Source organism: Leptonotus elevatus, chromosome 19 (genome assembly GCF_054856555.1).
Source record: "Leptonotus elevatus isolate MCC_2025b chromosome 19, RoL_Lele_1.0, whole genome shotgun sequence".
NCBI classification, from domain to species: Eukaryota; Metazoa; Chordata; class Actinopteri; order Syngnathiformes; family Syngnathidae; genus Leptonotus; species Leptonotus elevatus.
The window spans coordinates 3006126-3017623 of record NC_141257.1 but is presented as its reverse complement, the minus strand read 5'-3'; the positions used below and the strand labels follow the sequence as shown (position 1 = coordinate 3017623).

At 44.2% G+C, this 11498-nt stretch overlaps 2 protein-coding genes across 2 annotated transcripts; one reads left to right on the top strand and one right to left on the bottom strand.

The window, feature by feature from the left end:
* Window positions 1-2819: 2819 nt before the first annotated feature.
* Window positions 2820-7346, bottom strand: tap2a (transporter associated with antigen processing, subunit type a). Its single transcript, XM_086062806.1, has 11 exons — window positions 6394-7346; window positions 6044-6158; window positions 5746-5876; window positions 5448-5653; window positions 5155-5352; window positions 4871-4999; window positions 4582-4770; window positions 4324-4497; window positions 3950-4109; window positions 3626-3762; window positions 2820-3492 (listed from the first exon to the last, which is right to left on the bottom strand). Exons 1-11 carry the CDS (start codon window positions 6911-6913, stop codon window positions 3295-3297), a joined length of 2157 nt encoding a protein of 718 aa, XP_085918932.1. The 5' UTR covers window positions 6914-7346; the 3' UTR covers window positions 2820-3294.
* Window positions 7347-7968: 622 nt separating this feature from the next.
* On the top strand, window positions 7969-11420 carry tapbp.1 (TAP binding protein (tapasin), tandem duplicate 1). Its single transcript, XM_086062807.1, has 8 exons — window positions 7969-8190; window positions 8926-9111; window positions 9193-9432; window positions 9492-9851; window positions 10228-10551; window positions 10618-10719; window positions 10967-10995; window positions 11074-11420. The coding sequence occupies exons 1-8, from the start codon at window positions 8121-8123 to the stop codon at window positions 11083-11085; spliced, it is 1323 nt and encodes a 440-aa protein (XP_085918933.1). The 5' UTR covers window positions 7969-8120; the 3' UTR covers window positions 11086-11420.
* Window positions 11421-11498: the final 78 nt, after the last annotated feature.

Genomic DNA, 11498 nt, shown 5'->3' with positions numbered 1-11498 from the left:
CATTTATTTAGCTACAATACATTTTAACTAAATCATTGACATTCTTTTTTTTTTTTTTTTTTTGGGTGTTGATATTTACATTGGGTCATTTTAGAGTCGGTGTGTTATTCTTGATGGTGGTATTTGCAGAGCCAAGTCTATTATTTAGGCTGCACTTTACATTTGAGAACTACGCTTTTTAACAACGCTTGTCGTTGTGTCTTTATTTATTTTATCGTCCAGCCAGGGTTGGAATTCATTGGCAAGCACCGTCTGCATAAGATTTGTTTAACATCAGGTAGAGCAGGTCCATCTTACACCGGGCCAGTTTGTATGGTTCGTGCGTGAGGTGGTGTGGAAGGAGCAGATTACATCAGAATCAGCCGCCTCTGACTCATCACTAGTCTCTCTCTCTCTCTCTCTCTCTCTCTCTCTCTCTCTCTCTCTCTCTCTCTCTCTCTCTCTCTCTCTCCCCCCCCCCCCCCCAAACATACTCAGTCTTTGCTTGTTGCGTTGACTACTGACTTGCATTCCCAGTCATGCAAACTGGAAGATGAAAATGCCCCCCCCCCCCCCCCCCCTCCTCCTGGGCTGGAGAGTCGACGAATCGCAACGATGACGGCATGTCCACCAGAGCCCTAGTTTCTCTTGCTCAATTGAGATGCCAACGAGACGCACGGGTTCGCAGTGAGCTATTTCCATGTGAATGGTATCACAAACATCATTTTCGATCACACTGGAAACCCTGAATGCAGGCCCGCGAGATCGCCGAGATGAAATGGGATTGCACGAGATTAACATGCTTTCTAATCCAGCAGCGTGTGGCATTTATTTTTAAAGGAAGGCGCTAAACGCAGCATGAGTTCAACAGATCTTAAGATAAGAAAATAAGATACAGGATTGCCTTTATTTATATTTTTATGAATGATCAACAAACCTTATTATTGAAATATAAATGTAGTCACATTTGAACATGAGTGCATGTTTAGAGGCATAAATATGAATTTCTATGGCCACCTCTCAACTGAATTGTTTCTGTTGACGCTTGGCAACAAAAAAAAAAGATAAATAAAAATGAAAATGTTCTGCACGTAAAATCATGTTGGCCTGAAATCGTGTCATCCTTTGTAGGTCACGGGTCACGACCTTCTCAAGCTTTTTGGAGTGTGAGATCGCCACCTACTGGCCACTTTGAGCTGCATTCCTTCCCACAGAGCAGTAAACACGCAATTCATAATTCTTGACATCTTCTAAAATGAACTCCTTTTTAGTGTCCATATTGGTAATGAACTGTGAAATTTAGATTTAAAATCTATTGGTGTCCACAGGTTTTATTTGTTTATCAAATGAAATAAGCGGTTGATTAATTAATTGTAAATGCAGCTATTAAAAAAAAAACTATTTTATAATTTATTAATATGATCAATTATACATATATGTTGAATTCTTAAACATGTGTTTTGTTGCAGAATTTGGTATTTATTTATGAATATTTTAAAATGAGAATTATTAAGATTATACTGTTTTACTAAAGAAAACTTACATGTGATCCTTTTTAGGTTATTTTAGTTTATTTTTTCCTTTTTTGTTGTTGTTGTTAAATCTCATCTACGAATGACATTGCTGTTTTCAAACTCAAATATGGCCCGAGAACACAAAAGTTTAGTTTTTCCAGGATCGCTAGATGGCAGTATGGAGCCACTCTTTTTCCCTCATCATGCCCTTCTGCCAAAGCACCCCCCCCCTCCACCCCCACCCCCGCCCCTTTCAGAAATCAACTGACAGCAAAACTGGCTGGGTGACATCAGATTTTAAAACCATGACCTCAAACCTGCATTGCTGCTTCTCAAGCATAAAATAAACCCAAAGCAGTTCCGATGCAAGCTAAGCAAGCGTGAAATGCGTTGACGAAGGGACGCTCGCGTGTGTCATGTTTGCTGTATATGATGATGATTTCAGCTAATTCAACAAACTGTTTTTGTTGTCTTGGTTCTCCACTTTCAAGACGACTCGGCAAAGGTCACCCAAGCGTTGTATAACAAGCGTATCGGGGGGTGGGGCAAAGAACTTTGTATTGTATTCACATTTGTTATTTTATTACTTCCTTATAAATTGTAGAATTTCTTTAGGAGATTTTTTATTATTATTATGAAAAAATAATTACTCAATGTAAATGTATGTGGGTCAGATTAACAAATGGAGTGGGTATTACAGACAGTAATCTAAATTTGATGTAGATTGTTGCAATATATAAGCTAGTGTGGAACTGGAATACTACAAAATGCACTTTTTCCTGTCCTGAGTTTATATAGATCACTATTTCCCCAAACAACAAATAATGAAAAGTCTTGACGTTTTAAAGGGCTCAAATTCATGCAGACATCAATTTTCATTATGCGACTTTTAAAATGGTAATAACCATAAAGTCACATTACTCGATTGTACAAAACGAAAGTGAACACACAAGGGACTTTCCAGGCGTGTCGGCCATTTTGCATTGCAGCTCTCAACCAATGAGATGGCAGTGTTTTGTTTTGTTTGGCAGGCTTTTCCACACCATTTCCGTGTTCCAATGAAATTAAAACGTTTTTTTTTTTTTGTAGATGTTAACATGTTATGACTTTACTAACGCAAGTCTTCACAATTTAAAGGTTTTGTCTTTAAACCAACTAAATAGTAGTGTGGAACTACTTCAATAATGTCAAGTCAGAGGAATTATTTCTATTGAAAACACTTAATAGATATACGTTCATAGAGATATAGTACAAGATATTTGTGTTGATTTTACTGAAACGTTTTCACGCAGTCGACTGTGTTCCCTCAAAAGGAAATAGTTGTGTTGCTTTTCTATTTTTAATCTTTAATTAATCATAAACATGAAAACATTTCCATAGTGCTTTACAAGGTAGGAAAGTAGGAGTTTCAAATAAAATGATGAAAATCAAGATAAAATCCAAACACACAAGCTGCATAAATTCAAAGAAAACAACACGGTAAAATGATTAAAAACACAATAAAAAAAATGTCTTACTCAATTCACCACCATTATCATGTAGCAATACAAACCATCAATATTACACAATAACCAAAAACCTCAGTGCACAACCGTTCCACATTAATAATTTGCAGCACTTCAGAATCAATATTTATCAAATAACAAGACAAAAAAAAAAAAAATCTAAAATCTAGAGAAACTCTCCATGATTAACAGAACAGGCTACTGGAATCAAGTTTCATGGAATCAATTTGAAAAGTCAGGTTGTAAATGCAGGTCAGTGCTTCAAATGCGTTTGGCCGACCGAGATCGGTGCGAGGTTATCTTCCCGCGGTGGTGAGCATATCTCTCATTTTATAGTATATTCCCTTCTTTTCCATCAGCTGGCGGTGTGTTCCATACTCCCGAACGCCACCGCCGCCGATCACCGCAATCCGGTCGGCCTTCTCGATAGTCTTTAGTCTGTGAGTGATCAGCAGCACGGTTCGATCACGACGCCTCAGCAGATCCTGCAGGACCTGTGTCAGGTGAGACCAGCACAGAATATTTTGTCAACTTTAAAAATGGAAAAAAATCGGGTTCAAGTAGGTTGAATTTGAAAGTAGAAGTATTTTAGGATGATGTTTTTTCATTTTTTTTTTTTTACTCGACCTTGTTTTCACTACGCTCATCCAAGGAGCTGGTGACTTCATCCAGGATGAGAACCTGCGGCCGTCTGACCAGCGCTCGAGCGATGGCCACGCGTTGCCGCTCGCTCTTGGACAGCAGGCTTCCCGCCTCACCAACCTCTTGACAGACAATCAAATCTTCAGCCCAGCACTCCAAGTCAAAAGTAAGTCTCAAGTCATAACCTTCAAGTTTTGAAGCAAGTTACTGTGGCAAAAATCCAGCCAGTCAAGCTCACTGCTGTCTAAACATTTTTCAATTCTTGTAAAAAAAAAAAAAAATTGATATCTTAAGTCCACTTTGGCTCACCGGTGTCGTAGCCCTTCTCCAGCTTTGTGATGAAGTCGTGGGCATCGGCTTGGTGCGCCGCCTGCTGGATGGCATCCAAAGAGCAGTCGTCCAGGCCGTAAGCAATATTGTGTCTGATCGTTCCGGAGAAGAGCACCGGCTCTTGGCTGACGACCGCAATCTGTGAAAAACACAAGGGTGTTCAGATTGTTGCCATCTGACTCCGGTCCTGTAGGTGGCGCTGATGCGCATTTCGATGTTAAACGCTAGCCGAGCAAGACCCTCGTAGCCGTCCGTGGACTTGGAACGCTAATGCTTTGGTCCGCCTTCATATCGAAAGATCCAAATCTGAAAACGTAACGTAAATAACAACAGTTTCCGTTTTGGGCTTTCACCTTCCTGCTGAGATAGCGGCAGTCGTATGATTCCAGCTCGGCGCGGTCCAACAGGATTTGTCCGCCCTGCGACTCGTACAAGCGCTTCAGCAAACTGGCGCAGGTGCTTTTTCCTTCTCCAGACACGCCGACCAGCGCCGTCATCTGACCCACTGGCAGCTCCAAAGAGAAGTCCTAATACACGAGAGGGCACAAATGCCTCCGTTGAACTTTTTGCGCATTGCCGTAAAACCCGGATGACTCCATTGCGACGCCCACCTGCAGCACGGCGACCTCGGGGTGTGCCGGATAGGCGAAGTGGAGATGGCGGAAGACGACGTGTCCCGCCAGCCTATCGGGCGCGAGTTCCCCATCCGTCCTGATCCGAGGCTGTCGATCCAGAACCTCGAAGACTTTACCAGCGGCGCCCACCGAGGTCAACATGTGGCCACTGATGTAGATCAGACTCTGGCATGCAGGAGAAATTCCCAATATGAGAACCTGCACGACCCGCAACGCGCCTGCAAATTACACCCGTTTGAGAATAGAAGCTTTTCAGAGCCGATACCCTGATGTTGTGTCCGATATCCGACTGGTAGAGGATGAAGGAGACCAGGTTCCCGGTGGTCATCTGGCCTCTCTGGATGTACAGCCTGCCATACCACAACATCAGCACGTGAATTGCCAAACCTGTCAGCTACACACACACACACGTCAATCCAACCTCTGTCCGCTCTTGAACTCCTGTAGTAACTTCAAGTAGAAATAATGGTCGGTAATCAGTCGTCGCGTTTTGCTGAGAGCCTCATGGGCGGAATCTCCCAAAAAAATGGCGACCGACATCTTACTTACCCTTTGCGCCAGCAGGGACACGATCCTGACGGCATCCCGCCAGGTCTTGAGCCTGTGCGTGGCCATCATCCGGTTGTCATAGCGACGGGCCTCGTGCTCCTCAGCGTGGAAGCTGCGCACGGTCCGAACGGCCAACAGGATCTCGTTGACCACCTCGTTTGCCGAAGTCACCGAGTCCTGCGTGGCCTGCTTCAACCGCTGCAAACACGAGGATCGGTCATTCGTCAAGGGGTTCGAGCGAGTCGTCAATTGGATCCGTCAATCCATGGAGCCAATCGGTCCGTCGGCGTTACCTGGTGGTGTTTGTCGGAGATGGTCTGTATGAGGCCAGTGACGGGGACCTCCAGGAGCACTAAGCACGTTAGCGTCCATGAAAGGTTCAACATTAAGGTCAGCGTGAACGCCGTCTTGATTAGGGTCCTCAGAAGGACGTTGATGTTCAGGCAAACCGTTTCAGCCATAAGGGGGATGTCTTTGGAAAGCAAGGAGGTGAGTTCACCTGCACGCGGAAGAAATACAAATATTACTGGCGAGAAGTCACAGCGCCGTGCGGCATTTTTTTCTCGTGAGTTTTCAATTTTCACGCCATACCTATTTTTGTGGTGTCAAAAAATGCAATCTCCTGTTTGGTCTGAGCTTGAAACAGTTTCCCTTTCACTCTGCACTTGAAGGAGTTAATGGCCCACATGAGGAGACCCCCTCTGCTGCCCGCGCCCACCGAGCTGCTCAAACAAAGACAAGATGAGCATTCACTTAAACCAGCGGTTCTCTAAACGTGGGGTCTGCAAATGATTTGTGATAAATTAAGTTGTGTTGTTTTTTTATTCCTAGGGGTGCAGGATTATGATGAGGTCTAGTATTTTTTGCGAGTCCGGTTACGCATTCTCACCTTCCCACTGAAAACAAGGCCATGAGAAGCAGAGCTGACAAGAATTCATCCGGAATGTAATCGTCGCGCAGGTTGTCAATTACCTTGCCCGTGTAAAACCGGATCTGGATGTCACCTGAGACACGAACACAGCGACACACACTCTTGAGAGAAATTCCCTGAATAAGGCAGTGTCATGTCTTTACATTCTGTCTTTTATTGTGTGTTTAAAGCGCTATAAAAAAAAAAAGCAGTCCGTTTACCATTGACCATACAACGAATGCAACTTGTAAGTGAAGGTACTACTGTAAATGACATAGATACGTATTACTCCATTTCGAGTCGATCATTATCATCATCAAAGTACTTACAGACGGCGGCCAAGGTGAGAAAGCAAAACCCTCCAAGTAGCAGCACCAAGTCCGTCCTGTACATGCGAACCACCCTCATGAACAAAACTCCCGCCTTTTGTCCATTCGCTTTGCGGCCATTGGAGACCCACACGCCGACTTCCCAAAACAAGGCAGCGGCCAGAGAGGCTCCGGCGCACATCAACCAGCAGCGCGTCGCCCCCGCCGCCCCCGCCGCCCCCGCCATCGCCGCCGCCATCGTCGCACCGCATATGTGGTCGGCGACGCAGTCCAAGGCGGCGGGGAGAGCGCTATGCAAGGCGAGCAAACGAGCCGGCGCCGGGGGAAGCTCCCCGTAGTTGAGCAGCGAGAGGGCGGCCAACGCCAAACAACACCGGAGCAGCGCGAGCAGCCACACCGACAGCCAAAAGCGGCTCGCCGCGCACACCGCCGGCGCCGCGGCGTGAACCAGGCAGGCGTCCGCCACGAGCGCCAAAAACACAGCGAAAGTTTGGCGAAGTGCTGAACTCTTGGTCCCCATTTTCACGCACGTGCAGCCTGCGTGTCAAACCTATACCCGAAGTGGAACTCCTATCTGCTTTTGGTTTCGTTTTACTGGAAACACACCCGACTTCTGATACATGCCTCCACTGTAAAGACTAAACTCTTAAGAACTATGCTGTACTGAAATGTGAAACTGTATTAGTGTCATTGAACTATTTTTCACAAATTCAATACTGTACATTATTAGTTACTGTTACTTAGTTACTTGGGGGGAAAAAAACACACACACACACACCCAACACCATGAATAAATCATGCTAGCAATGTAGCATGTTAGCACATACGTTTTAGATCAGCTAACTTCACAATAAACAGCAGTTTGGCAAATCGAGAACAATACTTAAAAAAAAGAAGAAAAAAAAAGGCTTCAAGCTGTTTAATGCCACACGGTGAGAGGCGCTAGCTAACAGGCCTCTGGAGCTCATCTCGATCAGTGGATGGCCGGCAGATTTATTCGCGGAAGTACCTCCTTACTTGGGAATTTCATAAATAATCTTCAAGAATATATAATGTATTTGGAAACAAATCTTTGAACTCACATTACAGTCTTTAAGTGACAGTACTAAAACAAACCAAAACGTTGCTTACATTTTAAAATATCACGGGAAGTGCAGTCTGTTTTTTTCAGTTTAAAATGTAAACTTAATTTGATTTTAAATGTTTGCGTGTGCGTGTGTTTGTTGTCGTAGAGGCGGTAGGCACTCCGCCATTGAACTCTATGGCGATGATTGTTGTCTGCAAAGCAAAAAACAACAACAATATATTATGTCGAATGTACTCTTATTTGTCTTGTATACATATAAATACGTAGTGACTGGCGTGTCACACAACCACGTAAATGTGTAGATTTAAAACTAGAGTTCATTGTTTGCAGCCCCGCTATATTGTATATCTTTTCTGGATTTTCATAAAGCATTTACACAGTACACTTACTGCAATGACAACAAATTCTCATGTAATAACTTATTTGTGTTCAGTTTCCTGGTGTCTTCTTATCTGTGTTTGCACCCTTCCCATAAACGGAAGGTGGCGCTTTTCTCATTCAACGAACTGGCAGCGGGGAGTGAAAGTGAAAGTATTTGTGGGGGTTGGAAACCAAAGACAGACACGTTACGGTTGCTCGACTCACTTTTGCTGAAAGAACAACGAAAACAAGACGACAAGAGGAAGAACAAGAAGCAAGAATGAGCGGAACGACCATAACGACCATTTGGTCCATTTGTAATGTCTTCCTGCTCAGCTGCTTCGTCCAAGGTAAGCGACACAACACGCGACAGGTTGGGGGGAAAAAAATGCTTGAAATGCACTTCCCCTCAAAAACGTTTTTCAGTAAAACATACCGAACGATGCTCAAGAGCATTTCATATTATGCTGCCGTTTATTAATGTTGTCACACACTTATGCAACATTAGAACGACTCGAGCTTCGTTTAAGGCAAGCTTTTAAGGGAATTTGGTGTGTACGCCCCCTGTGGTTGAAGCGCGTAACAGCAATTACAATTGAGCTTTCTGTATATAAAAATAGATTAAATAAAAAATAAAAAAATAAAATAAAAAAATAACATTTTTTAAAAAATAATTCAACAGTGCAAATAAATTCATTCTAAATTCAAAAATAAAAAAATAAATATATATATATATATATGTATATATATATATATATATATATATATATATATATATATATATATATATATATATATATATATATATAAATCTTTATTCTTTTTAGATGAAAATGGAAAAAAATGGAACATTTTGATGTTTAAAAAAAATCTGTTAGATATTGTAGTTTAAAAGACACGGCAACATCTATTGGCTATTTGGCTCTTTAGAACAATTACACTCAATAACACGCCTCAATTAACAAAGATTCCAGTCCAACAAACCTTTCACCTTGATCCAGTGGCTAAAAATATCCTCTGCCATTTGATGCGCCACAAGCGAGTCAACTCGTTACACTTGTTGTCTGCTTGTGGCCTTCCCGCAGCCTTCGCCAGCCACGCCTGTCCCACGTTGGAGTGCTGGTATTTGAACGAGAAGGCGGCTAAAGGCGGCCTAACGACGCCACCGAGCCAGGAGAAGTCCCTGCTTCACATCGGGACAGAAGGCCACCGTGCAGCCAGCCTCCAAGATTCGGCTGACCCCAGCATCCTGAGAGTCTACCATGTTGCCGGTCTGTTGGCGTGTGCAATAAATACATGTCATAATAAACACGCGGAGGATAATCGCTGCTTGTCGCCTCCACTTTGATCAGATCCGGCGGCGACTCTGTGTCACCGGCGCTCTCGCAGAGATTCAAACCGCAAGCCCTATTGTGAGCTCAACCGGATCCAGCCGCAGTTGTCCAGCATCTCATGGGCCGCCTCGCTCTCAGGCCAGCTCAGCCCTATATACCTGCAGGCCGACTGGTTTTCTGCCGCCGTTCAGGGGCTGGACGGAGGGCGTGGCACGTCCAGCATCATGCGCGCGCACACCGGAACCGACGAGCTGGACGGTACTGAACGCGGGTTTGAATCGCCTGAGGAAGTTCTCATGCGCCTTTTCTCTCTTCAGTGGTCCTCAGCGTGACCTCCACGACAATGGTGGTGCAGTCCAGACTCGGGGAGCAGGTTCTGCTGGACTGCAAGTTCTGGGCCGACCCCGCATCTCCCCTGAGCGGATCCGGCTTTGCTGTAGAGTGGCGCTACCAGTCCCGAGGCAGCGGCCGACTGCTGCTGGCTTACGACGGAAAATCGGACCGGCTGGTCGAGCCGCCGGAGGAGGGCGCCAAGATGGACTTTGAGGGGCTGCACCGGAGTGGCAACGCATCTTTGGTGCTGCAGGAAGCCAAAGTGGACCACTCGGGAATGTACATCTGCATGGTGTACCTGCCGCACCTTCTGGCTCAGGTGACCATTCAGCTGGAGATCACAGGCAAGTTAAAAAGCCGATGAATGGATTATTGAGTCAAGTTTACAACTCAACTTCCACTTCAATTAGTGGTGCAACGGATCATCATTGATCCGTGATTAGTTCAGATCAGGCCCCACGGTTTGGATCACGTATCCGTGGATTGGTTGGTAAAAAATCGAAATCCTAAATGGCTATATTAGACATTTTGATATATATTTTTTTATTAAAGGAAAAGGCATTTCATAGAAGAAAATGAAGACAAAGTACTATTTATATATTTTTCTGATCCGAAAAACGATCCAATCCGTGACTCTAATCAGTGATCTGATCCAAACCGTGACTTTTGTGATCCGTTGCACCACTAGAACTCTTTTTTTTTTTTTTGTCTTGCACCTAGAACCTCCTTCCTTGTCCATCCACCCATCCCCGTTGCCCCTCACCGCCCCCGGTCAGTCTTTGACTGTCCACTGCGAGGCCTCAGGCTTTGCCCCCCATTCCCTGGAGCTGAGCTGGGAGTTGAAAGGGCCTGACGGCAAGAGCAAGTTGTTGGGACCCGGCCACCTCACCGGCCACAGGCTGGCCGGGGACGGCACCTACAGCCAGGACACCCGGCTGGAGCTGGACACGTCGGATCCGGGGCTGGGCAGCGGAGGGGAGCTCACCTGCGTCGCCGAGCATCCCGGGGGCACGCGGCGAGCCAGCGTGGCCCTCAGAGTCATCGGTAAAATGATCTTAGCGCGCAAATTGCGTTTCATGTCAGACTCTATCGTGAATTTCGTCCTGTCAGGTTTCAGCACACCGTCCATCGAGGACTCCATGGCGATGGTGGGCGTGGCCCTGGTGCTCTACGGCCTCATCAAGATCGTCTGCTGGACCATCCTCCCCTCAGGTGGCTAAAATTAGCTAAGCTAATGTGCTTGTAGGGTGACGTCGTGTTGCTGTTGTTTAGTTGGGGTTGCCTAATGCACCTTTGAGGCAGCCACAAATAGCAAAATAAATAAATATCTAAATAAAGTTGAATTACTTGTATTAATAGTTTAAACTGCAAATATCTTCGATGATTTGATTCCAGCAGCGCAAAGCATGCACTGCAAGCATTAGCAACAAAAGTAAATGTCTTTTATTTTCGTCTGTAGATTCAAACGAAGCAGAAGAATCAGACAAGGTAAGTTTATTTCTCAAACAAAATGTCAATTTCAATGTTTTGTCAATATGTGAACTTTTAACTTTCAACTTTCTGCAGAAAGAAAAGTGAAGAGGCTTTCCCGCTTTGTCAAGCAACACTGGAGAAGCCAAACAAAATGAAGCATTTTAATACATTTTACTTTTTCCTTGTTTCACATTAATGACAGCCAACAAGACTTTTAATGTAAATAAAAAAAAAATATATATATATATACATTATTGTGGTCTGCTTTTAAATCCCTCCAATAATTGCTAACGTTGCTTTGTGTTTAGGGGAAATTTCAAATTTGAGTGCTCAAGAAAGTTGTCAGGCTTTTTTATTTGATCTAATACGTGTTTGTTTTTATTTTGGTATCAATTATAATTTAAGTTCTGCAAAAAATAATAAATATTTTGAACACAGTACATTGGACTCAGGTTATTGTTTTCCATCTGTTAATAATCATTTACCAGGATTTGGGACTTTGAATTAATTCATGATTA

What these genes read in the sequence shown, in the direction of transcription:
- tap2a (XM_086062806.1), bottom strand. Translation starts at nt 6,913, where the DNA reads ATGGGGACCAAGAGTTCAGCACTTCGCCAAACTTTCGCTGTGTTTTTG. An exon ending in GCCTTGTTTTCAGTGGGAAG is followed by an intron (nt 5,877 to 6,043) that starts GTGAGAATGCGT and finishes TTGTTTGAGCAG; the next exon opens with CTCGGTGGGCGCGGGCAGCA. An exon ending in GGAGAAGGGCTACGACACCG is followed by an intron (nt 3,763 to 3,949) that starts GTGAGCCAAAGT and finishes TTGTCTGTCAAG; the next exon opens with AGGTTGGTGAGGCGGGAAGC.
- tapbp.1 (XM_086062807.1), top strand. Translation starts at nt 8,121, where the DNA reads ATGAGCGGAACGACCATAACGACCATTTGGTCCATTTGTAATGTCTTC. An exon ending in GCTCAGCTGCTTCGTCCAAG is followed by an intron (nt 8,191 to 8,925) that starts GTAAGCGACACA and finishes GCCTTCCCGCAG; the next exon opens with CCTTCGCCAGCCACGCCTGT. An exon ending in CGGAACCGACGAGCTGGACG is followed by an intron (nt 9,433 to 9,491) that starts GTACTGAACGCG and finishes TTCTCTCTTCAG; the next exon opens with TGGTCCTCAGCGTGACCTCC.